Below are 26717 nucleotides of genomic sequence, written 5' to 3'. Positions count from 1 at the left end.
ATGGATACATGGAAAACATTACGTTATGTCAGCAATTTAAAATCTGACCCAATACATAAATCAACAAATCAATCTATTTGGCTAAACTCCAAGAATCAAATTGGTGGTTTTAAAATCATATGGAAGCATTGGATTATTGCAGGCATACGAACTTTAAATGATGTTATTTCAAATGGTAAACTGCTTGATTTTTCACAGTTGCAACATAAATATGGCCTAAATAAATCACAAAGTTTTAAATGGTTACAGCTGAAGCAGGCTATTCAGGAGGGGTTCCCTGAATGGAAATATCTTAGCAATCAGTATAGTTTGGAATTTTTATGCTTTCAGGCGGATTTTCTGGGATACCAGGCCGCACAGTGTTTAAAGTGCTATCTGGATTTATGAATAAAAAACTAAAGACCATAAAGAATGATCTTAGAGACATTTGGAGCATTGAGATTAAGCATCAAATTTCTGCATCTCAATGGCCACGAATTTGGTCTTGGAGAATGAGATGTACAGTGTCTGCGTCTATGAGACAAACTTGGTTCATTTTGTTACATAGAACATTTTGGACCCCAGTTAGATTATAAAAGTTGGATAGCTCTAAGTCTAATAGATGCTGGCACTGTAATCTGGTAGCAGGGACTTTAGATTAGAGAATGACACGGTGGCGGTTACCCACGGCTAGCGTTTATCCAGCTCCCTCCCTCCACCTCACCTTATATTCCGAGTTTGCCAGCTTCATTTGTACCGAGCCACATGCGTTCAAAAAGCCGTGCACGCGTGGTTGCGCGAGTCAATCAATCTTCTCCTCTGAAGCAACCAGAAACAGGAAGTTGCAGGAGAGGAGAAGTTTGATTGACTCGCGCAGTCGCGCGTGCACGGCTTTTTGAATGCGTGCAGCTCGGGAAAAAGAAAGCTGGCAAATTCGGAATATAAGGTGAGGTGGAGGGAGGGTGGGGGCTGCTAGTCCTTTCATAAATCTGTAATACATAAATACTGTTTCGTTGTGGGTATTCTCCCCTCTTTAGCAGAACTGGTTTATCATTTTAAAATCATGTGTGGCACGAATGGCAAGAAAATATAATGATAAAATAGCAACTAATTTTGCCTATTTTTATATATAAAAAAAAGTACTACATTTGAAATGTATATCACCCAGTCCATATTGCTGTCTGTTGTTCTGCTGAGCACTGGCATTGAAACAGCAAAATGCATTTATTGCATGCTTGTCCTCTGTTGGAAACATTATGGTGGTATATTAGTTGTGTTGATAAAAATTTATAAACAAAGCCCTGCCAGCTGAACATCTCTTTCTCTAGTTCAGCAGCAGGAACTTTGATTTATAAGAACGGAATAAGCTAAATATTAGAGTACTAAGGCTTATATGGATGCTGCGGGGACGGTGATGGAGAGGTGAATGGGATGGCGGTGACGGGGCAGTGAAAGGGATGGCGGTGATGGGGTGGTGAAGGGAACGGCGGTGACGGGGACAGATTTTTTCCCCCGTGTCATTCTCTACTTTAGATCATTTAATATATTTTTGTCCCTGTATCATGACCTTTTGGAAATCAATTTGGTCTCAAGTTAATTGTTTATTAGAAAACCATGTAGATCTATCTTATGATACAATTCTATTTGTGACATCCATGAGAATAAAAAGTCAAATTTTATCTAGTAATAATAAACTTTTATTAATAACTAGTCTTTAAGCCCGTTACATTAACGGGTGCTAGAACATATGTGTGTGTGTCTGTCTTTTTTTCTCTCTCTCTCCTTAGCTGCTTTCTTTATTTCTGCCTTTCTTTTTCCTTGGCTGTCCATCACCACCCCTTGCCTGCTCCCCCTGTCCATTTTCCCTTCCTTTTACCTCCACTGTGTCCACCACCACCCCTTCACTGCTCTCCTTATGCAGCAGCAGCCCTTCTCCCTTTGTTTTACCTCCCCCCTGTCCAGCAGCACCTCTTTCCTTCTCCCTCTGTCCAACATTAGTCCTCCGTTCCTTTTTCTTCACCTCCCCTGTCCATCAGCATCTCTTTCCTTCTCCCCCTGTCCAGCAGTAGGCATCCCTTCCTTTTTATCCTCCCTCCTCCTTCTTATCCCTATGATACTCTTACCTTGCTCTGCCCCTGATCAAAGGTTCCCGACAGCTGCCCAGTTGTACCCATTGGAAAAGTTCCCACTGCCGCATCCCGCACCCCTCCTGACGCGGCTCCCGCTGTCCTTTCTGTCTGTCTCTGTCCCTGGCCTCCTTTGCCTGTCTGTCTTTCTGTGTATCTCCCTGACTCTGTGTCTTTCTTCTTTCCTTTATGTCTCCCTTCCTCCCTCTGTCTGTCTGTCCAAAGCAGCATTCCATCCCCCTCCATTTCCCTCCCCCCACACCAGTTCCCTGTGCACCTGCCCCTGTGTCTTTCTTATTTTCTTTGTGTTTCCCTTCCTCTCTCTGTCTGTCCAAAGCAGCATTCCATCCCCCTCCATTTCCCTCCCCCCACACCAGTTCCCTGTGCACCTGCCCCTGTGTCTTTCTTATTTTCTTTGTGTTTCCCTTCCTCTCTCTGTCTGTCCAAAGCAGCATTCCATCCCCCTCCATTTCCCTCCCCCCACACCAGTTCCCTGTGCACCTGCCCCTGTGTCTTTCTTATTTTCTTTGTGTTTCCCTTCCTCTCTCTGTCTGTCCAAAGCAGCATTCCATCCCCTTCCATTTCCCTCCCCCCACACCAGTTCCCTGAGCACCTGCCCCTGTGTATTTCTTATTTTCTTTGTGTTTCCCTTCCTCTCACTGTCTGTCTGTCCATCCAAAGCAGCATTCCCTTCCCCTCCATTTCCCTCCCCCCCCCACCAGTTCCCTGTGCAGCAGCATTAGCGTTTCCTCTACCCCCCTCTTTCCCTTCCCACGGGCCGGACTACAAAGGTGGTGATTCCAGCAGCGCTTGCATCAGTCTCCACACGCTGCTTCGGACCCTTCTACTGCCCTGATTTACTCTGGCACGTCCCTGATGACATCATCAGAGACGCGGCAGAGCAAATCAGGGCAGTAGAAGGGCCCGAAGCAGCGTGTGGAGACTGATGAACACGCTGCTGGAATCGCCATTCGGGCCTGCGGGAAAAGAAGGGGGTGGGCGGCAAAGGAGAAACGGAGATCGGCGGCGGCGGCAGGAGAAACGGAGAACGTCGTCTGGCTGCGGTCCGGCTTGTGGAGGCGATAGGCTGGTGACGTATTAGCGCGCATGCGCACTCCTTAGGCCACAGACCTACAGCGCACGGAACACACAAATAGGAATGCGCATGCGCGAGTTAGCCTTTTATTATATAGGATGACAGGAATCGCCATTCAGCATATCACTAGAAATTGGAAAAATTATACTAGACTTAATTACACCTTCTGGTAGAATTCGTTGTGCCATATATTCAAAATGGAAAGAACAATTGCCATGCAAAAATGGAATTATAACAATTTTAAAAAGATTTGAGGGCCATTGATAACATATTGTAATGATCAGACACCTTTTTACACTAAAAGTATATTTATAACTAGTCTTTAAGCCCATTACATTAACGGGTGCTAGAATATATGTCTGTCTGTCTTTCTTTCTATCTCTCTCTCTCTCTCCTTGGCTCCCTTTTTCTGTCTGTCTTTCTGTCCCTCTCCCTGCCCCTGTGTCTTTCTTCCTTTCTGTCTGTCTCCCTCCCTACTGCTGTCTGTCAGTCATTCTTTGCCTCCATTTCCCTGTGCAGCAGCATTTCCATCCCACTTCCCTGTGCAGCAGCAGCGGTATTTGGCTTCCCCTCTAGGTCCCTGTGCAGCAGTTGCAGCATTTCCCCCACCCCTTCCCTTCTCTTACTGCGATCTGGCCTGCTCCGTTCGGCCCCTCCCCCGTGTTGTGGCCTGCTGCGATCTGGCTGCTCCGTTCGGCTCCTCTCCCTTCCCTTCCCGTGGTCTAGCCTGCTCCATGGCCCCCCCTTCCCTTATAGCGTTCCCCACAGGCAGGCAGGCCCAGCTTCTTCCTTGCGGCTCGAGTTCTCTTCTTTGTCGGCCCCCCCCCCTTCCCTTCATGTCTGTCTGTCTGGGTATTTTTTTTTGTCTCTCTCTCCTTGCATGCTGCCTATCTGTCATTTTTTCTGTCTGTGAATGTCCCTGTGCCTCCTTCCTATGTCCTTAGTGCCCCTTCCTATGTCCTTAGTGCCCCCAGTGCCTCCTTCCTCCCCCCCGATGCCAGCCTGCCTTCCATTGAAACCCCCCCATGCCAGCCTGCCTGCCTGCCTGCCTCCCATCCCCCTGCAGCATATTTCCATGGAACCTCCCTCCCCCCGATGCCATCCTGCGTGCCTGCCTTCCATTGAACCCCCCACCCCCCTCCAATACCAGCCTGCCTGCCTCCCATCCCCCTTCCAGCGAAACCCCCCCCCCCCATGCCAGTCTGCCTGCCTGCCTCCCATCCCCCTGAGCAGCATGTTTTCATGGAACCCCCCCATGCCATCCTGCCTGTCTGCCTTCCATTGAACCCCCCCACTCCTCCTCCAATGCCAGCCTGCCTGCCTCCCATTCCCCTTCCACTGAACCTCCCCCCTCTCCGATGCCTGCCTGACTCCCCCCCGACTCCTCCCTCCCCCCCACCCCGCCGACCCTACCCAGCACAACTGAAACCCCCGTTGACCCTCCCACCGCTACAGGGCTGACAAACCCGGCAGGAGCAGCAGCATCCCAGGCACACTAAACGCTGCTTCGGGTCTTCCACTGGCCTAATTTCCTCTGCCGCGTCCCTGATGACTGGGAGGGGGTAGTCGCGGCTTTGAAAGACGGTTCAGTTTTTCGGTCTGGCCTGCTCCCTACTGCTCCTTGCCGTATTGTATTTTTTAGTTGAAAGACGCGGCGTTGGCTCCTCTCTTGATCCCCACCTGCGTCGAAAGTCCGACGCAGGCGGGGATCGTGAGAGGAGCCACCGCTGCGTCTTTCAACTAAAAAATACAATAAGGCAAGGAGGAGCAGGGCAGACCGAAAAACTGAACCGTAAGCCGTGCATGCGCAGTCCTACCTGCGGGTCGCTACAGCTCACGGAAAATGGACGCACGCGATGGGAGTGCGCATGCGCGGCCTAGCGTTTTATTATATTAGATAATGGGAAAGGGTGGATTTATTTTTATATTATTGGTCTTAATCAATATTTTTGATTATAACACATATATGATATGCTTGATTTACAATATTTGTGGAAAGGGAGGATGGGGGAAGGGTTTAATTTATGTTTTTAAGATGACAATAGATAAGAATATCAAGAGATATGTATGATTCTAATTGATGTAATATTGTACACTTGATGAAAGATGAAAAAATGAATAAAAAACTGGAAAAAAAATAATCTGATTTCCCATAGGCATTTGTTTTACACTGTTCCATGTGTTGCTTCTGGAGTAATAGTATGCCTTTTTTGTAGGATAATCTGGAAGATGTTGGAAAAACAGAGGGCCACATCATTGACTGTTTAATCACTATGATCATGAAGCTTTCTGAGGTCACCTTCAGACCTCTTTTCTTCAGGGTAAGTGTTTTTGGGCTGCAGCTTATTGGTGTCATTGGCCTTGAGAAATTTTTCAGTGAATGATAAAGTGCAAACTAGGGCTGCAAGTTAATTGTAGTTAACTCTGTGAATAATGCATTAATTATTAATTGTTATTTAAAAAATGAATCACATTACATTGTTTCTTGTCTCCTCCAAATATCTCTTTTGCTGTCTTGTGCTCTCAATCCCCATCCTTGGCATGATCCAGCATCACACCCCTCCATACTGGTCTAACTTAAAAGTGTCTTCTATTGGTCTGTAGCAGTGATAGTGTTGTACATTAGCCACTTGCAGTCTGCGCTGAAGCTTTACATCGGACCCATACCGCCCATGCAGAAACAAGAAGTGATGTTAGAGGAGGCATGATGTGCTAGAGGGAAAGCTTCAGAGCAGACCAAAAGTGATGTATAAAAGTCTGGAACCACTTGTGAATTTTGCATTCTTTCAACTTTCTGACCTTTTATTTTAATTTTTTGTTGTCCCACTAGATTTCCCTGTGTAACACATTATAAGTGATACATTTGTCTATTAGAATCAACTTTTTATTCTAGCGTGGCCTTAAATTTCTGAGTTTGTTTGCTAAAGTTGCCATGTTAATCATTTTTCTGTGTAAATTGAGTAATGTATTTCGCTTGCTCAGAAAGTACACACAAGCATTATCTATCCTTCATATTCATGTAGGTGGCCTTGAAAAAGGCCATTTTATGTCAGTGATGGCTCAGTATTTGGTGAGCCACCCTCTTTTCTTGATCACCTGTCTGCATCCTGTCGGCATTGAGTGAACCAGTTTGATGAGATGATCATGGGTGACAACGCGGTTCCAGACTGCAATGAATGACTCAGATCAACTCATGTTTTGATGGTGGATGTCTCTTGGATATCTCCCAGGCTACCTTGTACCAAAAGTTCTTGATTGGATTTAGATCCAGAGATTGGGCAGGCCAGTTGATTGACTCAATGTTGTTCTGATGCTTCCAGTTGATTACCTGTTTAGAGTGATGGCAAGATGTGTTGTCATCTTGGAACAGGAACTGTCCTGGAAACAGATGTTAAGCTGATGACACAATGCACTTTTGCAGTATTGTGATGTACTTGGTCCCGTTGACCATTCCATTAATAATGTACAGATGTTCGATACCACTGGCAGCCATGCAGCCCCAGACCATGACCTTCAAAGGATGCTTCACAGTGAGGTTGAGGCACTCGGGCTTGAATTCCTCTCCAGAAAATTTCCTCACTAGCGGCGTGCCCCAGGGCTCGGTTCTTGGGCCTATCTTATTCAATATTTTTATAAACGACCTAGAAGAGGAAACAACATGCAATATAATAAAGTTTGCAGATGATACAAAACTATGTCGGGTGGTTGGCTCTCAAAGGGACTGCGAGGACCTCCAGAAAGATTTGAACCAGCTGGAAACGTGGGTGACAAAGTGGCAGATGAACTTTAACATAAACAAATGCAAGGTGATGCATCTAGGAAGGAAAAACAAAGAACACGAGTATAAGATGTTGGGGGTGACATTAGCAAAATGCGAACAAGAAAAGGATTTGGGGGTACTGATTGACAGTACCCTAAAGCCATCGGTACAATGTGCGGCAGCGGCGAAGAAAGCAAGCAGGATATTAGGCATAATTAAGAAGGGGATCACGAGTAGATCGGAAGATGTCATAATGCCACTTTATAGAACAATGGTCAGACCGCACTTAGAATATTGTGTCCAACACTGGTCTCCATACCTCAAGAGGGATATAACTCTGTTGGAGAAAGTGCAGAGGCGAGCCACGAAACTTGTCAAAGGAATGGAGCATTTGAGCTACAAAGAACGATTCAGGAAACTGGGATTGTTTACCCTCGAGAAGAGAAGACTGAGAGGGGATTTGATAGAGACTTTTAAAATATTAAATGGATTTGATATAATAGACCAAGAAGCAGCATTGCTAACATTTTCTGGTGTAACACGAACAAGAGGTCATAGCCTGAAACTGAGCGGCAGCAGGTTCAGGACAAATGTCAGGAAGTTCTGTTTCACACAGCGAGTGGTGGGTGCTTGGAATGCACTCCCGGAGGAGGTTGTGGCGGAGACTACTGTACTGCGATTCAAGCGCAGGTTGGATGCACACCTTCTTGCATATCATATTGAAGGATACGGTAAAGTCGGGTCTCCAGAAAGGAGTACCTAAATGAGCCGCCGTGTGTGCGGAGCACCGGACTAGATGGACCTCGGTCTGATCTGGTGAAGGCATTTCTTATGTTCTTATGTTCTCACGTGGGTGTGGGCCTAGTTACCAAACATGCAGAAAGTGCTTTCATTGACTTTTCCCACTTTTTCCCATATTTCACATGTCCAGCTTGAGTACATCCACATCCACTCAAACTGGTTGCGCCTTTGGGCATCAGTCATCATTGGCTTGTTGTGTGCTTTGCATCCCCACAGACCAAATGGCAGGCACTGGCGATGAACTGTTGATGAACTGACACTGACATGACACTCATCTGACCACTCAATGAAATGCATCAAAGTACGTTGTCTTGGTGTGGTGATGCATGTGGGCGACAGGCCCAAGACTTGTCTACCACTGAATCTTATCAGTTTCTTCTTTTGTACAATCTTTACTACTGCACTGTGACTGCAGCTGGCTTTCCTGGTGATCTTGTGGCATGAAAATCCTTCCTCGTTAATCACTGTCACACAAACCTGCTCCTCCAATGTCAGATTCCAAGTTTTGTTCATGATTGATGCAGAAAGTGTATGAAACCCAAAAAACCCATGCTTTTTACTACTGCCGTTACCTAGACATCTGGACTAGGATTGGCTGATGAAAGCAGTCTCATTGGTCAGAAATAATTCATGCTGATTGAACAGTCTTGATCCAGTTTTGAAGCATGATCTGTAAATGTTAAGTTCCAGTATCGACAAAATTGTAGAATTAGAAACAAGTGATCTTAAAAAGTTGATTTTAACAGCCAAATACAGTGGTACCTTGGTTTACGAGCATAATTTGTTCCAGAAGCATGCTTGTAATCCAAAATACTCGTATATCAAAGCACATGTCCCCATAGGCCACAATGTAAACTGAAACAATCCGTTCCACAACCAAGGTTTACTATGGTGGCCCAGGAGTGGGTGGGTACCTGTCTGTGGGTGCTGCAAAGCGTCCTGTATGCTTGTACTTGGTGCGCGTGTTATTGGAGCGGTGCCGGCTTGACGGGGGAGTTCAGAGGTTCTGTGCATGCATCTGGAGGATGGCCGGCTTGAATCGGAAGCCGGAAGGCGCTGGTTAACGGCAAAGGCATCACCGAAGAGTGAGGAGAGCCGCACGGGGACCCCGGGAAAAGGAAACCACCACGCTGCAAGGGCTGCAGCACCCACAGACAGGTACCCACACACCCCTGGGCCACCCTAGTGAGAGCTCGTGTAGCGAGTCAACACTCTTTTTGCGAGACGAAAGTTTGCTGAGTGTTTTGTTCGTCTTGCAAAACACTCGCAAACCAAGGTTCCACTGTATATCCCTTATAATGTGGTATAATATATAGAAAGAATGGCTTGAAGTTTTTTGCCTCCTTGGCTATTTTTTCCTCGTAGTCTCTTTTGGCCCCTCTTACTACCTTATGATACCTGCTTTGATGCTTGTGCTTTTTTCGTCCGTTTTTTCTGTCCCTTAAACAAAGTCTTCTTGTCTCTGATCGTTTCCTTCACCTCTACAGTGAGCCACGCCGGTTCCTTGTTCTTTTTCCTCTTGGATCTCTTGTTGATATGCGGTATATAGAGATTTTGTGCCTTGGTGACTGTGTTCTTAAAAAGGGACCATGCTTGCTCTAGCATTTTTACAGTGCTTATCCTCTTCTTAATCTTCTTCCCCACCATGAGTCTCATCCCTTTGTATTTCCCTTTTCAGCAGTTCAGTGCCATGGCCATCGTTCTGGATCGATGTTTTGCCCCTGTGTCCAGGTTGAAGTGGATCATATTGTGATCACTGCTTCCCAGCGTCCCTTCTACTTCTACACCTTGTGCCGGTCCTTGTAGTCCATTTAGAATTAAGTCCAGAATTGCATTTCCTCTCGAATTTTCCTTGACAAGTTGTTCCAGGAAGTAATCTCCTACAGCATCCAGGAACTTGGTCTCCCTACTGCAGCCAGAGGTGCCTAGGTTCCATTCTATCCCCAGATAATTGAAGTTGCCCATGATAACTGTGTTGCCTCCCTTGCAGTTGCGTTTAATCTCATCCGTCATTTCTCCATCAGTTTCTTCGTTCTGCCCTGGGGATCAATAGTAGATGCCGATCTTCATTTCTGTTCCATTTTTTCCCAGAATTTTGGCCCTTAGAGACTCTACCTTATTTTTCATTTCTGGCGTGTTCTGTCCGGTAGACTCAATTCCCTCTTTGATGTATAGGACAATACCCCCATTTTTTTACCTACTCTGTTTCTGCGGTATAGCTTGTATCCCGGTAGCACAGTATTCCTGACCTTTTCCTCATTCCACCATGTTTCCATGATGTCAAGGTTATCTTTTTGTACCATAGCTTCCAATTCCCCCATCTTATTCCTTAGGCTCCTTGCATTTGTGTACATACACTTGAGTTTGCGGCCTGTTACTTTCTTGCATTTCCTTCCCTCTTGTCTCCATTTCGATCTTGCCTATGATCCGGTGAGTCTTCCCCGCAATCTTCCTGCATGGTATCCTCTAGATATACCATTTCCCGAACCATCAACCCTTGGTCGACTGTCGGCTTTCCCCTTCCTAGTTTAAAACTTCTCAATTTCTCACTTGATGTTGCTTGCAAGTAGCCTTGTTCCATCTCGGCTGAGGTGGAGTCCATCCTTCCTGTATAGTTTGCTCTTCCCCCAGAACATCGTCCAGTTGCGCACAAAGTGGAATCCTTCTTCCTCACACCAGCTCCTCATCCATGTGTTGACTGTTTGCAGCTCCGTCTCCCTCTTCTCATCGGCTCTGGGTAATGGCAGGATCTCTGAGAACAATACCCTCGGTGTTCTAGTCTTCAGCTTCCCTCCTAGCATCCGGAGCTGGTCCTTCAGTGCTTCCCTGCTGTAGTTCCTGTTGCTCACATTGTTTGTCCCCATGTGGTTCACCACGCTCTTCCACGCTGTCGATGATCCTGTCGATATGGCTCACTATATCTTCTACCTTGGCTCCCGTTAGGCAGGTCACCAGCTGATCCTGTCTTCCTTCCGCTATGTGGCTGTCGACTTGTCTGATAATGGAGTCCCCCACGACGATTGCTGTCCTATCTTCTCTTGTCTCTCTAGCTACAGGTCCGTGTCCCTGGTGTATGGCCATCTCTCCAGCCGTAGGTCTGTGTCATCTGTGCACTTCCATCTTCCCTCATCCTGGCATTGACTTGCACCAGACTGGTCTTCCTGTGAGTTCCCTTGGCTGTGTCCAGGTCTCGCTGCTGTGTCACCTATTTCTTCTTTGTGGTTGTCCTCCAGGTGGTCCTCACTCACTGTAGGTGTATCTTGGCAGTTGCACTATTGTTAGTGATTTTCCATGGCCTCCCTGTAAGCCTCCTCGATGAACTTCTCTAACTCCCGGACTTCTTCCTCAATGGTTTCCTCTGACTTGAAGTTTTTTGCCTCTCTGTCCTCCTCCTCCACTGCTCGAAGTGCTTCTAGTTCCGGTATTCTGCCTTCCAGGAGTCTAACTTGTTTCTTCTGAAGTAGGCCGCTGTCTAGGCCTACTTCGGAATGGAGACTCCACACACTATATACTGGTTTCAATAGGTATATATTTATTAGCAAATCAGTAACAGCTTACAAACATAAATAATTCAGCATATAATGTAACAGATGTGATCCTCAGGCCTGAGGGTCCTCTGATGTCTGTTCTGATTACCTCTGCTTATAGGCCTGGTTTTATACATTTCTTGGTGGTCAATACCACGTTAGCCTAAATCACATGATACATCTTTATTGGTTATTTTTCTTATACGTCAATACATAAGTAGATTCATTTATTGGCTTATCTATTTGTGTCATCTTATACGTCTGTTCAGTTTACCGTAAGGCCTAACCCTTTCCTGCAAATGCCCTTTTCCCTGTACCATATATGCAATTCCGAGTCCAAAATTCCTTCTCTGCTGTGGTAACACATGATATATCTTGCTAAATAATGTTCTTGAGAATTCTATTTTTCTGATCATGAGCTGTGTTCCTCTTTGCATAATATCCGGCCAGGTGCCATGCATCGGATTTTAAGTCTTGTTTCTTACAAGTTTTTGCTTACCATAGCTAACTCAGAAACAGAATATTTCTCAATCACTATAGGCCAGCTGGCAAGTGGATTATGAAATATCTTTTACAGTTAATATACTGATTTATTAGAGCAAGAGGGAGGGGAGGGGGTTTTTCTCCTGTGAAGTCTGGTTACTTCACCTTTATCCAAAGGACTTATCCTGCTTCACCTGTATCCCACCAGGACTTCTTCTTCTTCGTCTCATCCTCTTTTCCCTCTCACTTCAGGCCCTTCAGTTCCTCACATCGAGTGCATACATAAGACTGCCTCACAGAGAGGAGGTAGTCATACATATGGTAAACAGTGCAGAAAACTGGGTAGCTCAACATCCTGCTTCTGTCTTCTGCTTCCATTGCTGTCTGCTTGCCGGTCTGCTGTCTGAAGTGGCTTCTCCCTGTTTCCTATATGCCTATATGCCTTCTTATACTTCAGACAAAGTACTTCAGAAGGCATATAGGCTTCTCCTTGTGTATGATTCTGTGTAGAGTCCTTGGTGTTACTGTGAAGTCCCTCTCCTGATTTTAAACCTACTACCCTTGCTTGCTTCTTGCTTGTGTATCCTGTGTCTGCTGTGGTTGCCTTCTGTTCTTTGCAGTGAGTCATCCCTTCGCAAAGGTGCTTTTGCTAAGGCGAGTGCCTTTAACGCACGCCTTCACACGCCGAACGGCTGAGTGCCATTGGCTCCTCCCCTTTTAAGGGGGAGCTTCGGATCAGTGCTTGGTTGATGTCAGAGGGGTGTGCAGAGCTACCCCTTGCCACTGCTGCCCCTCACTCTCGCCTGCCCTGCTTCTGTTCTTTCTTCTCTTTCTCCTCTCTCTCCACTTCCGATTCTGTTCTTTCTCCTGCTCACCTGCCTCCTGACTTTCTCCTGCCTGCCCTGCTCTCTGTAAAGGCAGGGCAGATGCTGAACGCCAGGTAGGGGGAGAGGAGTGAGCTGCACACCCACAAGTAGAACTGGAGGGGCCACCAATGGAAGCTATGGCTGAGCTGATGAGCTCCCTCCCCATTGAACTTTATATTGAACAGTCCTATACAAGATTTAGTTCCTCACTAAAGACCCATTTATTTTCCCTAGCTTTTTTGAACGGTTAGGAGTTTGGAGGAACCAGCAATAGTGTGCAGATTGTTAATTTTGTAAATTTTATTTTTGTCTTTTCTCCTCCTTTCTCTACATTTTCCATTGTCCTGTTGATATTATGTAGTTCTTTTCTTTTTCCTATGATTTTAATGGTAAACCGCTTTGATTACTTCTGAAAGGTGGTATATCAAATGCCAGATAAACTAAACTCCAGGAGCTCCCAGTTTGTGTCGCTGCTCATGAGGGTGGAGGGGAGGGAGGGAGAGGTGCTGGACAATGGGAGTGAGGGAGGAAGGAAGGGGAGAAAGAAAATGGACCTGGAAGAAAAGAAGGGAGCAATGTTGGATCTGAGGAGGGAGGGAGATTATCAGTACTTTAGGGAAGGGAAGGGGAATGGGATTTTATATACTGCTTTCCTGTGGTTAGAAGCATAGGGGTTTATCTATAATATACAGGTACTTATTTTGTACCTGGGGCAATGGAGGGTTAATTGGCTTGCCCAGAATCACGAGGAGTTGCAAAGGGAAATTAATAAATAGAATACCTCTAATTGTTTGTTTAATCATGTTTAATTTTTTTTTTAATTGGAAGTTTGATAACAATTAAAAATGTTAATCAAAATTCAGCCCTAGTGTAAACTGATCTTGTTCTAATTCCTTCTAGTTGTTTGACTGGTGCAAGACAGAAGAGACTTCAAAGGACAGGCTGCTGACATTTTATCGTCTGGCTGATCAAATCGCTGACAAACTGAAAGGGCTCTTCACACTCTTTGCTGGTCACCTGGTGAAGCCTTTCGCTGAGCACCTGAACCAGCTCAACACCATGAAAACTGGTACACATCATAGCCACATCTTTTTACCATGATGAACACAAAAACATAAATTTATTACATAGCCTTTAAGGGTATTTTTTAAAATTACAATATTGCATTCCACCTCAGTAGCAGGACTGCATGAAGATAATTTCACCATACCTAATATGAGGGGGCCTCCACCCTTACCCATACAGCTAGTATAAGTCTTTTTGTGGTTCAAATTTTTAAAAAATTATTTTGGAGCTCAAAAGAGAAAAAAGTCAATGTGGCTATGTGCTTTCAAAGCTCATTGTCAAGCGCACTCTTTTTCTTTTTTTTACTTTTTATTATTGAAAATATCAACAATAATCATTGCAAAATACCGGTTCTGAAACAGGCTTATCCAATATTGCTGCTAGATGCCAATCTCTGCTGAAGGCTCAGGTTCTACTGAGCATGGTTTTGAGGCAACTTTCCCTTTCTTCAGGAACCTACACTTGCTTAATAGAACTTTAAATGTAAAGCGCGCTAAAAATACTGAGATAAAAGCATAGTTAACTGCCAATGTATCTTCAGAGGTAAAATATGCTATGCATCCGCTTTAAAGTACGTCATATGTGCCGTCATCTTCATTCAACTTTATTGACGCTATTACAGTAAATGATATGCGGGATACAATGAGAAATCAAGAGGAGCCCAAAAGCAAACTTTTACATAAGAACATAAGACTTGCCTCTGTCAGGTCAGACCGGAGGTCCATCGTGCCCGGCAGTCCGCTCACGCGGCGGCCCCTCAGGTCCAGGACCTGATAGTGTTCCTACCCTAAAACTCACATACGCTTTTCGCTTTTGTCCTGTAGAGTAACCTTCTATCTATACCCTGCAATCCCCTTCGCTTCCAGGAAGTCATCCAGTCCCTTTTTGAAACCCAGTATTGTACTCTGTCCTATTACTTCCTTTGGAAGCGTGTTCCAGGTGTCCACCACCCTCTTGAGTGAAGAAAAACTTCCTTGCATTCATTTTGAATCTGTCCCCTCTCAGTTTTTCTGAGTGACCTCTTGTTTTTGTTGTCCCCACTAGTCTGAAGAATCCCTCTCCACCCTCTCTATGCCTTTCATGATTTTATATGTCTGTATCATGTCTCCTCTCAGTCTCCACTTTTTCAGGGTAAAGAGCCCCAGTTTGTCTAACCTTTCGGCATATGAAAGGTTCTCCATTCCTTTTATCATCCTAGTTGCTCTCCTCTGGACCCTCTCAAGTATCGCCATGTCTTTCTTAAGGTACGGTGACCAGTATTGGACACAGTATTCCAGATGTGGTTGCACCATTGCTCGATACAATGGCAAGATAACCTCCTTCGTTCTGGTAGTGATACCTTTTTTGATAATGCCCAGCATTCTGTTCGCTTTCTTTGAGGCCGCTGCACATTGCGCTGCTGGCTTCATTGTTGTATCCACCAATACCCCCAGGTCTTTTTCTAGGGTGCCTTTCCCCATCACCCTTCCTCCCATCGTATAGCTGTACATGGGGTTCCCTTTCCCCATGTGCAAGACCTTACATTTCTCCACATTGAAGCTCATCTGCCATCTTTTTGCCCACTCACACAGTTTGTTCAGGTCGCTCTGCAGTTCTTTGCATTTCTCAACAGTTTTGACCCTGTTGGAGAGTTTTGTATCGTCCGCGAACTTGATAACTTCGCACTTCGTGCCCGTTTCCAGATCATTAATGAATATATTGAACAGCAGCGGTCCCAGCACTGACCCCTGCGGGACACTACTCGTGACCCCTTTCCAGTCAGAGTAGTGTCCTTTTACTACTACCCTCTGCTTCCTATCCACTAGCCAATTTTGGATCCATCTGTGGACGTCCCCTTCCACCCTGTGGTTCCACAGTTTCTTCAGCAGGCGCTCATGGGGTACCTTGTCAAAGGCTTTTTGGATATCCAGATAAACTATGTCAATGGGGTTACCTTGGTCCAAATGTTTGCTTATCCCCTCAAAGAAATGTAGTAGATTCGTTTGGCACGAAACCGTGCTGGCTTGTTCTCATCAGTTTATTTTTTTTCTATATGCTTATTGATACCTTCCCTGATCTTCCCCGGAACTGAGGTCAAGCTCACCGGTCTATAGTTCCCCCGGTCGCCTCTCGATCCTTTTTTGAAGATTGGTGTAACATTTGCTATCCTCCAATCTTCCGGGATTATCCCTGTTCTCAAGGATAGGTTGCAAATATGCCTGAGTAACTCCGCTATTTCGTCTCTGAGCTCTTTCAGTATTCTCGGGTGGATCCCATCTGGGCCAGGAGATTTGTCAATTTTTAATCTATCTATCTGCCTTAGAACGTCTTCGAGGCTTACCTCCAAGCATGATAATATATCCTCCTGATCCCCTTTGAAGATTTTTTCCGGTTCCGGCACGCTGGATGTGTCTTCTTTTGTAAAGACCGACGCGAAGAACTTGTTTAATCTATCAGCCACCTCTTTTTCCACCTTCACCACTCCTTTCTTGTCTCCCTCATCCAGAGGTCCCACCTCCTCCCTCGCTGGCTGTTTCCCTTTTACATATCTGAAAAATGGTTTAAAATTTCTTGCTTCCTTGGCTAGTCTCTTCTCGTATTCTTTCTTGGCTTTTCTGACCACTCGGTGACATTCTTTCTGATGCTTCCTGTGCTCTTTCCAATTTCCTTCAGTTTTGTCCTTCTTCCACTTCTGAAATGATGTTTTCTTGTCTCCTATCACTGTCTTTACTTCATTGTTTATCCATGCTGGGTCTTTAGTCTGATTCTTTTTGCATCCTTTCCTAAATCTGGGTACATATAGGTTTTGTGCCTCGCTTACCGTGTCCTTGAGTAGGGACCAGGCTTGCTCCACAGACGGAGCTGTTTCTGAGCTTCTTCCTCACCATTTGTCTCATGGCATCATAGTTCCCTTTCCTGAAGTTAAACGCTGTTCCCTTTGATCTCTTCCCCTTTGGTAATCCTACTTCCACTTGGAACAGAATCATGTTGTGGTCACTGTTTCCTAGCGGTCCCATTACTTCCACTCCCTTTGCAGGTCCTTTAAGCCCGTTGAGGATCAGATCCAGGATCGCTGCCCCTCTCGTTGGAGTCTGGACAAGTTGTTCCATGAAACAGTCTTGGATGGCTTCCAGGAACTCCGTTTCCTTCGTACATTTTGAATTTCCAAGACGCCAGTCTATCCCGGGATAGTTGAAATCTCCCATAACTATAGTGTTAGCGTTCTTGCATTCCCTCCTCAGCTCGGCTACCATTTCTGTATCCACTGCTTCAGATTGCCCAGGTGGACGGTAGATCAGTACCATCTTTATCTCGGATCCGTTTTTTCCTGGTATTTTAACCCACAATGACTCTAGTTGTCCATTTGCCGCTGCTGTATCCACACTGGTTGAGTGAATGGTTTCCCTTATGTACAGTGCTATTCATCCTCCTTTCGGATAAGTCCTATCTTTTCGGTAAAGTTTATACCCTGGCAGTACTATGTCCCATTTGTTTTCCTCGTTCCACCATGTTTCTGTGATCCCTATGATGTCTAGGTTCTCATTTTTGGCCATGACTTCCAATTCCCCCATTTTGTTCCTTAGGCTCCTTGCATTAGTGTACATGCAGTTCAAGTCCTGGCATTTAGTCTTCCTTGCTGTTTTCCCATGTGCTTCAGTCTTCTTTCTGTCCTCTTCCTGGCCAGCCAACTCCTGCATTTTATCTCCTTTGTCCTCCCTTTGTGGTATGTTTCTATTGCCTTGCCCATGTGGCATGTTCGTATTTTCTTCTTCTTGTGCCTTCCCATCTTCCCGTTCCTTTTTGACTTCCCCTTGTAGTATGATAATCATGTCCTCCTCTCTCTTCTTCTGTCTCCCTTGTTTTTCCATAAGCTGTTGCTGTCCACATGTGTCTGCCCAGCATTTTTCCCCCTCAGTACCTTCACTGGGTACTGTCTCCCGAACCGTCGATATCAGGTCGACTGTCGGCTTTCCCCTTCCGTTTAGTTTAAAGCTTGCTCTAACGCTCTTCTGATGTTATTTGCTAGTTGTCTAGTTCCTGCCATGCTCAGGTGTAGACCATCCTTCTTGTAGAGCTTGTTCTTTCCCCAGAACGCTGTCCAGTTCCTCACGAAGAGAAATCCCTCTTCCTCACACCATCTCCTCATCCACGCATTTATTGATTGTAGTTCCGTCTGCCTCTTCGTTTCTGCCCTCGGTACTGGCAGGATCTCTGAGAAGGCTATCCTCTGGGTCCTCATCTTCAGTTTCCTTCCTAGGATCTTGAACTGTTTGGTCAGTGCATTCTTGCTGTAGTCTCTCCTGATGACATCGTTCGTCCCAACGTGGACTATCACTGCTGTCTCTTCCGTCTCTGCTCCCTCCAGGATTCTTTCGACGATGTCCTTTGTTCTTGCTCCTGGGAGACAGGTCACTAGCCGATCCTCTCTCCCTCCTGCTAAGTGACTATCTACTTGCCTTATGATTGAGTCTCCCACCAGGATTGCAGATTTCCCCTTTTTCAGCCTCCGTTGCGATTGCAGGTCTGTGTCCCTGGTGCTCCTCATTTCTTCTCGCTCTAGGCACTGAGAGTGCCTCTCCTCTTCTTTCAGTAAACTTCCTCCGTAGGTATCGTCTACCTTGGTGTCAGATGCTTCTTGTCTTCTTCTCTGTGTGTCCTCCTCGTCTCTCCTCTTCTCGTGTTCCTGCTCTTCCACTCTCCTATAGGCATCTTCAATGAACTTCTAGAGCTCCCTGACCTGCTCCTCGATGCGCCCCTCTCGCGTGAGATCTTCGGCTATCTGGAAGGGGTCTTCTGAGATGTAGAGTCCCTCTAGTTCCTGGATCCTCAACTTCAGGTGACTGACTTCTCTCCTCAAGCTCTTCAGTTCCTGACAACGCCCGCACACGTATGACTGCAACCCGGAGGGGAGGTAGTCGTCATGTGGCAGTCCGTGCAGTACACTGGGAAGCTCATCCTCTGTGTTCCTTCAGCTTGCATTCTTGTCTGCCCTTTAGGAGTCCTGATGCTAGTATGTTCACCCCTGCGCCTGGCTCTTCCTTACCTTCTTTGTCTTCCGCTCCCCTTTGCTTGTGCGTGTGTGTATGTTTGCCTCTTGTTTGCCTTGTGTTTGCCTTCTCCGCTTGCTCGTGTATTTGTGTTTTTCCTTGATTCCGCCTTATTTTGTTCTGCTGTGCTTGTTGCTGTCTTTGTGTATGTTCGCAGGTGTGCTACCTGCTTGGCCTGCCTCTACTTTATCTTCTGCCCGTGCTTCTTGTCCTCTGCCCCTGCTTCTATTCTTCGGTGCCTTCCTTGCCTGTCGTTTCCCTATATGTGTGGTCCTCCCTGGGCCTACTCTGCCTTTTGTTCTGTGTTTGTTAACCCTACGCCTTTCTTGTTTGTATGTGGATGTGTCCTTACCTTGATTGTCTTCTTATCTTGGGGTCCTTAGATGTAGTGACCCGGCCCTTCTTAAGGCCCTTCGCAAAGGCACTCTCGCTAAGGCGAGCGCCTTTGCTGCGCGCCGAACGGCGGGGCGCTGTTGGCTCCCTTCCTCTTAAGGAGGAGCCCGGCCGATGATGCTGCGCTGACGCGGTGGGGGTGGGCGGAGCCTCCTCTCGCCGCTACCCGCTCCGCTGTTCTCCTTCTCCCCTCTTCTGACTTCTCTCTCTGGCTCCTGTGTCTCTTCGCCGCTGCCTACACGCGGCTCAGTGTGGAAGTTCAAATATACGAGTATAAAATAAGCAGAAAATAACCGCCTGAAGCCTGCAGGCACTGACTGCATACTTTCTAAATAATGTTCCACTCAATGCATTCGTTCAGTTACATTCAATGGTATACCAGAAAGAAACAGATAGAAACACTTACTTGTATTATAACAGCTGTCATCCATCAAGACTCAGACAAGCTCTACCAATAGGCAGTTTGTGAGGATTTGATGTATTTGTTCTTCAGATGCGGAATTTAAAAGCCAAGCCAAGATCCTATTTCAAAGGTTTTGTGATAGAAATTATCCAGAATGGACTATCAAACAAGCATATTTACGTGTTCAAATCTGCTGTTACAAACTCAACAGAGACAACCTTTGGATAAACAAATTTGTGTGCTGACTTTCTCTGATAAAGCCCCTAAGGTGGCCAAAAATTGTCCGCAAACATTGGCATATTTTAACCATGCAAGAGATATTTGAACAAGGACCATGTATTTTATTTATTTCTTCCATTTGTGCATCGCACATACCTATACAAGCTCTTGGCGACATTACAGTGTATAGCCTTCACTAGACCTAAAAATTGGGCAAATCATTTAACAAGTGGAAGCATGTCCTGTTATCTATTTCAGATATTCATTTAAGCAGTCACAATCCGTGCAGCCAATGTTCAGTGTGTACCACTTCCCTCAGTTGTGACAATTGGGTTCATCCGAGCACAAGCAAGATGCACAAATTACATCATACAGCCATTTGTAAATCATCTTGGACAGTGTACATTATCATCTGCCCATGTAATTTGATTTATGTTGGCAGCACTACTAGGCAAATTAAGAACAGACTGGTGGAACATAAAAGTACGGTAGAATCCATACCTTGGTGTTAACAGCTCCCATGGTTTCACATTGCATGGAATACAGCCATGTTTTTGAGAATACGAGATGGCTTGTTATTGAACAAATCCCTGAGACTTACGTAGGGAATAGGAAGGATTGTATCCAGTATAGGGAACGGTTTTGGATATTTGAACTGGATGCAGTAATACCCAAATGACTGAATGAATGTATTGAATATTTAGAATATACGAGGTCAATTCCCGCAGGCTTCAGGCGGTTATTTTCTGCTTATTTTACACTCGTATATTTGAATTTCCACGCTAAAAGTTTGCTTTCGGAATCCTCTTGATTTCTCATTGTATCCCACGTCATTTACTGTGATAATGTTAATTAAGTTGAATGATGGCACATATGATGTACTTTAAATCGGATGCATAGCGTATTTTACCTCGAAAGACATGTTGGCAATTAACTATGCTCTATCTCAGTGTGCTTTACATTTGCGGATCTATTAAGCAAGTGTAGATACCTGAAGAAGGGGAAAGTTGCCTCAAAACCGAGCTCAGTAGAACCTGGGGCTTCAGCAGAGATTGGCATCTAGTAGCAGTATTGGATGATAAGCCTGTTGCAGAACCGGCACAGCCTCACGACGAAGAATGAAAAATTTAGAGATAAGTGCTATTTAGACTGCAAAATAATTTTTTGAAATACGTTTTCATGTTATTTCACGGCAAGCACTCATCAATTATTGGTTTTGATTTGATTAATTGATCATTTTCTTACACACCGAAGCCCGGATTCTGCAAAGTGCATCCCGATTATAGGCAGCTGTAGGTGTTCTACAGCTGTCTAATCAGCCAATCGGGAGGCACGTTTTCTAGAAAAATTCTCCCCAGGCAGGCCGCCTGTACTGAAGGCGCCTCTGGGAGCCTAGGGAGGCCCGCCTAAGCTCGCCTAAGGCTAGGTGGAAGCCTTAGGGGATCCAAGGCGGCCCTATGCGTCTCCCTAGTAGAGCGGGAGATGCTTACAATGTAGGCCAGCAAAATGCGGACCTACATGGTAAGTAGACGAGGCTGCTATACTTAATCGTGGCAAGGGATCTCCCTGCCACGATTAGTATAGTGGCCGTGGCTATAGCCGCCAGTCTCCCCTCCCCTCCGACGATCATGGCAGGAGGGTGCCCAACCCCTCCTGCCGGTAGATCACCCCACCCTTGACGATCGCGGCAGGAGGGTGACCAATCCCTCGTGCTGACAAAACCCTATGATCACTGGCAGGAAGGTGCTCAACCCTTCTGCTGGTAGGCCCCGACCACTCCTGCCAGACCCCCACAACAACGCCCACCAACAAAACGCCTCAACCTCCCATCCCTGGACCCCCCCCCCCAACGAAAACCCCCTCACCTCGGAACCCCCCCTCTCTCGGACTTACCCGCAAGTTGGCCGGACAGTCCTAGGACCGTTCGACCAGCAGGCTTACCTTTGTCCAAATGAGGCAGGCCCACTTCTCCCCTGCCCAACCCACCTGTTGGGGAGGGGCGAATCCCTCTCATTTGGATGGAGGCGGGCCTGCTGGCCGGACGGTGCGAGGACCGTTTGGCCAACTTGCAGGTAAGTACAAGGGGTGGGGGGGAGGGTTGGGGGGGTTGTTGGGGGAGTCAGGCAGGAGGGTTTGGGTATCCTCCTGCCAGCGATCTTCGGGGGGCAGGGCCTACCAGCAGGAAGGGTTGAGCACTTTCCTGCCGGCGATTGTGGGGTTCTGTTGGCAGGAGGGTTTGGGCACCCTCCTGCCGCGATCGTCGGAGGGGAGGGGAGACTGGCGGCCGTAGCCACGGCCACTATACTAATCACAGCGGGGAAATCCCTTGCTGCGATTAAGTATAGCAGCCGCATCTAAAGTAGCCCAGTTCTGTAACCGGATATCGGTTACAGAATCGGGTCTAGTTTGGGCGGGCATCCTATACAGAATCCGGGCCCAAGTGTACACCTATGATGTTGTGTGTGTTAATGGGCTGAAAAATCCCTGGCAAAGTCTAAGCATTTAGAAGGCAGTAGAGCTTTAACTGTCTTGGTTACTAGGCTCACTTAGCTTATGACTAAGTTTGTTTAGATATTGTGGGTAAATATTCATGAGTGTTTTTGCTCACATGCTTACTGTGTTTTTATATTATACACATTGAGGATTTGTTTTTGACAAAGACTAATCTAGCAGCAGCCTAACCTACATTATCGGTTCCCTCTTTCATCCAAGTCCGCCAGGGACCTGATCAATAATGCCATGCTCCACCCATTTCCCCAGAATGGCTGAAATAACATTAAATATGCACTTCTAAAATCATTTTCACCACAGGTGATTGTAGATAATCCACATTCTTTCCTTTCTGCATTCGCTGCAATCTCACTGGCATGTAGAACTAGCAGAGTAACACTTTATAACTATTTTCCACTATAACAGTAGCCATCCCTAAGGTTTGTATCTCTGCCAAATTCAATCCAACCTTTAGGTTTTTATACTAGGTCATCCCTGAACTTCCCACTCAGCACTTTATGTTCCCTAATCTGCCTCCCAAGTCTTCATGTAGCCCAAACTTGTCCCTCTGCTGGTATTGAGGCATTTATAGATCTGTGATATAGCTCACTTGTGTAGAACTGGGCCCAACAGTTTTTCAAACCCAGTCTTATCTCACCCTAACTCATTTATCAACCCAGCACTTTGGATATAATGTTTGACCTGTAGATAGGGGAATGTGTCACTGGGTGACAATCTATATTGGGTTCTCAATTCTAAAAAGGGCCTAATTATCCCTCACTCTATGTCACAGCATTGCCCTATGCAGACCAACCCCAATTGCTCCCATCTATCAAACACCTCAGGGCCCCTTCCTTGCTCAAACTCCAGATTAAAGCACAATGGGGTGTACCAGGAATATCTGTGCCCTTCCAAAGCCACACCCTAGCCTGTTGCCATACCCGCAATATTACTCTACAAGGGCCTCCCTGTCTTTCTTCCTGTTTCCTAGATCTCCCCCCCCCTCCAGGTAACCAAGGCAGATTCAGTAAGGGAATCTCTAGATTTGCCTGTTCCAACCACACCCAGGATTTGGGCATTTAGGTCTGCCATTCCAACACAGCTCAAAGCTGTACAGCCTGGTAGTATTTTTTCGGATTAAGAGTTGCCAGCTCCCCTCTGATTTCCCCAAACACATCACTGTCCTACCCACCCTAGGACATCTACCCACCAGAATAAAGCGAGAAATTACAGACTACAAGGAGCCAAGTGTCTTGAGGGTCCACCCAAAGTGGAAGAACCTGAAAATGAAACACAACTTTGGGTAGAATCATCATTTTAGTCACCTCAACCCATCCCAACCAAGAGAAAGTCATTATATTCCATTGCTCTAAGACCCGTTGAACATGCCGAATTACGGGACCATAACTGAGGTCAAACAAGTTGGAGCCTGGTCCCCTAAATGGACTCCCAGATATCATAAAGCCCACCGCACCCAACAAAACTGAAATCTGGCCTGCAATAATAATAATAATAACTTTATTTTTCTATACCGCCATAGTCAGGTGACTTCTAGGCGGTTAACATGGTAAGAAGGCTGGACATTCAGCGAATTACAAGAGGTCTTAATGCAATACAATAATTCTGCATACTATACAATACAATGAGTCTGAATACAGTACAGTACAATACAATACAATACAATACAATGAGTCTAAATACAATACAATACAATGAGTCTAAGTACAATACCATTCAATGAGTCTAAATATTTTACAATAAACTAAATGGGAAACTTACGCTCTACTTGGAGTTCTATGGGTTATGAATACCTGAATACTTTAGTATTAACATATTAATTGGAGTTCTATGGGTAGAGAGTACCTAATACGTGGAAGGGAACTTCTTAAGAGAAAGAAAGGTGGTTACAGGGGGGAAGTTCTAGAGAGGAAGGGCGGTCAATGAATTTGGCGTAAAGGGCGGTTTTGATCGATTTTCGGAATGCACTGTACGTCAGATTTGGTTCGTTTATGTAATTTTTCAGCCAAGCTTGCTGTCTGTTCGCTTGGAACTTAAAGGTTCTGTCCAGGAATGATTTATATCTGCAGCCTGTAATTTTTGGGTAAGTAAAGAAGTATTTGTTTCTGGTTGCTCGCGTGGGGTTATGTAGGATGAAGTGAGTTTGCAGGTAAGAAGGTGCTAGTCCCCAGACTTGCCTGAAACAGGTGCACGCGAATTTGAATAATATCCGCGCTTCCATTGGCAGCCAATGCAGCTTTTTATAGTAGGGGCTGATGTGGTCATTTTTTTTCAGTCCGAAAATTAGGCGAACGGCGGTGTTTTGTATTAATCTCAGTTTTTTTATTGTTTTTTGTGGGATGCCCAGGTAGATGATGTTGCAGTAGTCAAGAATGGATAGGATCAGCGCCTGTACCAGCAACCTGAAAGATGTAGGGTCAAAGTATTTTTTTATGGTCCTTAGTTTCCATAGCTTGTAAAAACATTTTTTCACTATCAAGTTCGTGTGGTCAGTCATAGTTAGGTGTGTGTCTAGAGTGATACCGAGTATTTTTATGTTTTTGGATATTGGGTATTCGTGATTGTTTATTTTTATCGAAGTTCTCGTAATTTTGTTATTAGGACTGGCCAGAAAGACTTTTGTTTTCTCTGCGTTTAGTTTCAATTTGAAATTGGTGGTCCATTTATTGATTTCGGTCATTATGTTTGAGAGGTTGTCTACAATTTCATTTGTGATGTCGTCTAGGGGGATTAGAATGGATATGTCGTCTGCATAAATGTAATGTATTAAGTTTAGTTTTTGTAGGAGGTGACCTAAGGAGGCTATATAGATATTGAACAGGGTGGGCGATAGGGGGGATCCTTGGGGCACGCCTGACGGGTTTTTCCATGATTTGGAGTAGTTTCCATTGCTGATTACTCGGTAGGATCTGTTTGTTAGGAATTCTTGGAACCATTTCTTTGCCTTACTAGAAATTCCCATTACTTCAAGGCACAGTAGCATGATTTCATGGTCTACCAGGTCGAACGCACTGCTGAGGTCTAATTGTAGAATCAGTGCGCTTTTGCCTTTGCTAAAGAGATCATAGAGGTGGTTCAATAAGGAGGCTAAGACAGTTTCTGTGTTGTATCCTTTCCTGAATCCTGATTGGTGTTCACTAAGGATGTTAAATTTGTCCAGGTAGTTTACTAGTTGAAGGTTGACCAATCCTTCCTGTATCTTTGTGAAAAGGGGAATGCTTGCTATGGGTCTGAAATTGGATGTCAGTGCTGAGGAGGTTTTCTGATCTTTAGGTATTGGGGTGATTAGTATGTGTCCCATATTGTTGTTTAATGTTCCGCTTGTAAGGGCGGTTGTTAGCCATGCGAAAAGTTCCTTTTTAAATTCTAGAGGGGCAACTGTCATGATTTTTGGGGAACATGCGTCAAGTAGACAGTTTGATTTGGTGTACTTGTATAAATTTAGGAACTGATGCCAGTTTGGGTATTCGAGGTGGTTCCATATCATGTCAACTTGGTGTCTTGGTCGTGGAGTTCGAGGTATTGAAGAGCATTTGTTGTGGTTGCGGGTAGAGTTGCTCTTAGCTCAGTGATTTTGTTTTGAAAGAAGTTGGCTAGGGTTTGTGCAGATGGAGTGGGCTCGTTGTCCTTTTTCAGTATTTGTGTTGTATCGGTTATAGTTTTTACTAGTTTGAACAATTCTTTGCTGTTTATTTTTGAAGTACCAATTTTTTTTTTGCGTAGTGCTTAGTGCATTTTTCTTTGATCAGATTTTTGTATATTTTCATTTTTTGTTTCCAGCTTGTCTTGTCTGATTCGTTGTTTGTTTTTAGCCAGATTCTCTCCAATTTTCTTAGGTCCTGTTTGGTGGATAGTAGTTCGCAGTCAAACCATTCATTTGGTGGTCTATTTTTCTTTTTGTATGTTTTGTATGGTGCTATTTGGTCTAGGAGTTCTTTGCTGTAGGTTTCCCATCTTGTAGGGAAATCCTGAATTTCTTTGGTTATGGGATGTAACTCGTAGTGGGTCCAGAATTCGGTTGGGTTGATGGTGCCGCGGCTGGTTATTGTGTTCGTGTTTACGTTTTTGTGTTTTTGTTGTGTGTTCTGTTTTAGCCAGTGTAGGTTGAATTTGCCAATGTAGTGGTCTGACCAGATGCATTTTTCCCAGGGTCCTGGGTATTTTGGGGGCTGTTGTTTCTTTGTGGGAGAAGGTGATTAAGTCTAGTTTGTGTCCTTTTTCATGGGTTATTTCTGCGTCTAGATTTGGAAAGTCCAGTGACATTAGTAAGTTGGTGATTTCAATTATTTCTGGTGTTGTCTTTTGTTCAAGGTGAGTGTTTATGTCACCCAGAAGCAGGTTGTATGATCCTTTTAGGGTAGATAAGGTAAGGAATTCAGCGAATTCCTCTTTTGCATTTGACCATTTTTTGGGTGGGATATAGAATAAAGTTGTGACCAGTGATTCTTCTAACTGTGCGCTAGT

The 26717-nt window shown here is 45.3% G+C and overlaps 1 protein-coding gene across 1 annotated transcript in view; it reads left to right on the top strand.

Annotated features, from left to right (window-relative positions):
• HEATR1 (HEAT repeat containing 1) overlaps positions 1 to 26717 on the top strand; it is a 693629-nt gene that overhangs the window by 608664 nt on the left and 58248 nt on the right. Inside the window, exons 40-41 of the mRNA XM_033935556.1 lie at positions 5418 to 5522; positions 13539 to 13707. Of these exons, the coding sequence (XP_033791447.1) occupies positions 5418 to 5522; positions 13539 to 13707 (274 nt within the window). The remainder of the gene's footprint in view (positions 1 to 5417; positions 5523 to 13538; positions 13708 to 26717) is intronic.

The sequence above is a fragment of the Geotrypetes seraphini genome, chromosome 3 (genome assembly GCF_902459505.1).
Source record: "Geotrypetes seraphini chromosome 3, aGeoSer1.1, whole genome shotgun sequence".
Taxonomy (NCBI): Eukaryota; Metazoa; Chordata; class Amphibia; order Gymnophiona; family Dermophiidae; genus Geotrypetes; species Geotrypetes seraphini.
Note: the sequence above shows the minus strand (reverse complement) of the source record. Positions and strands in the feature narration are given on the sequence as shown.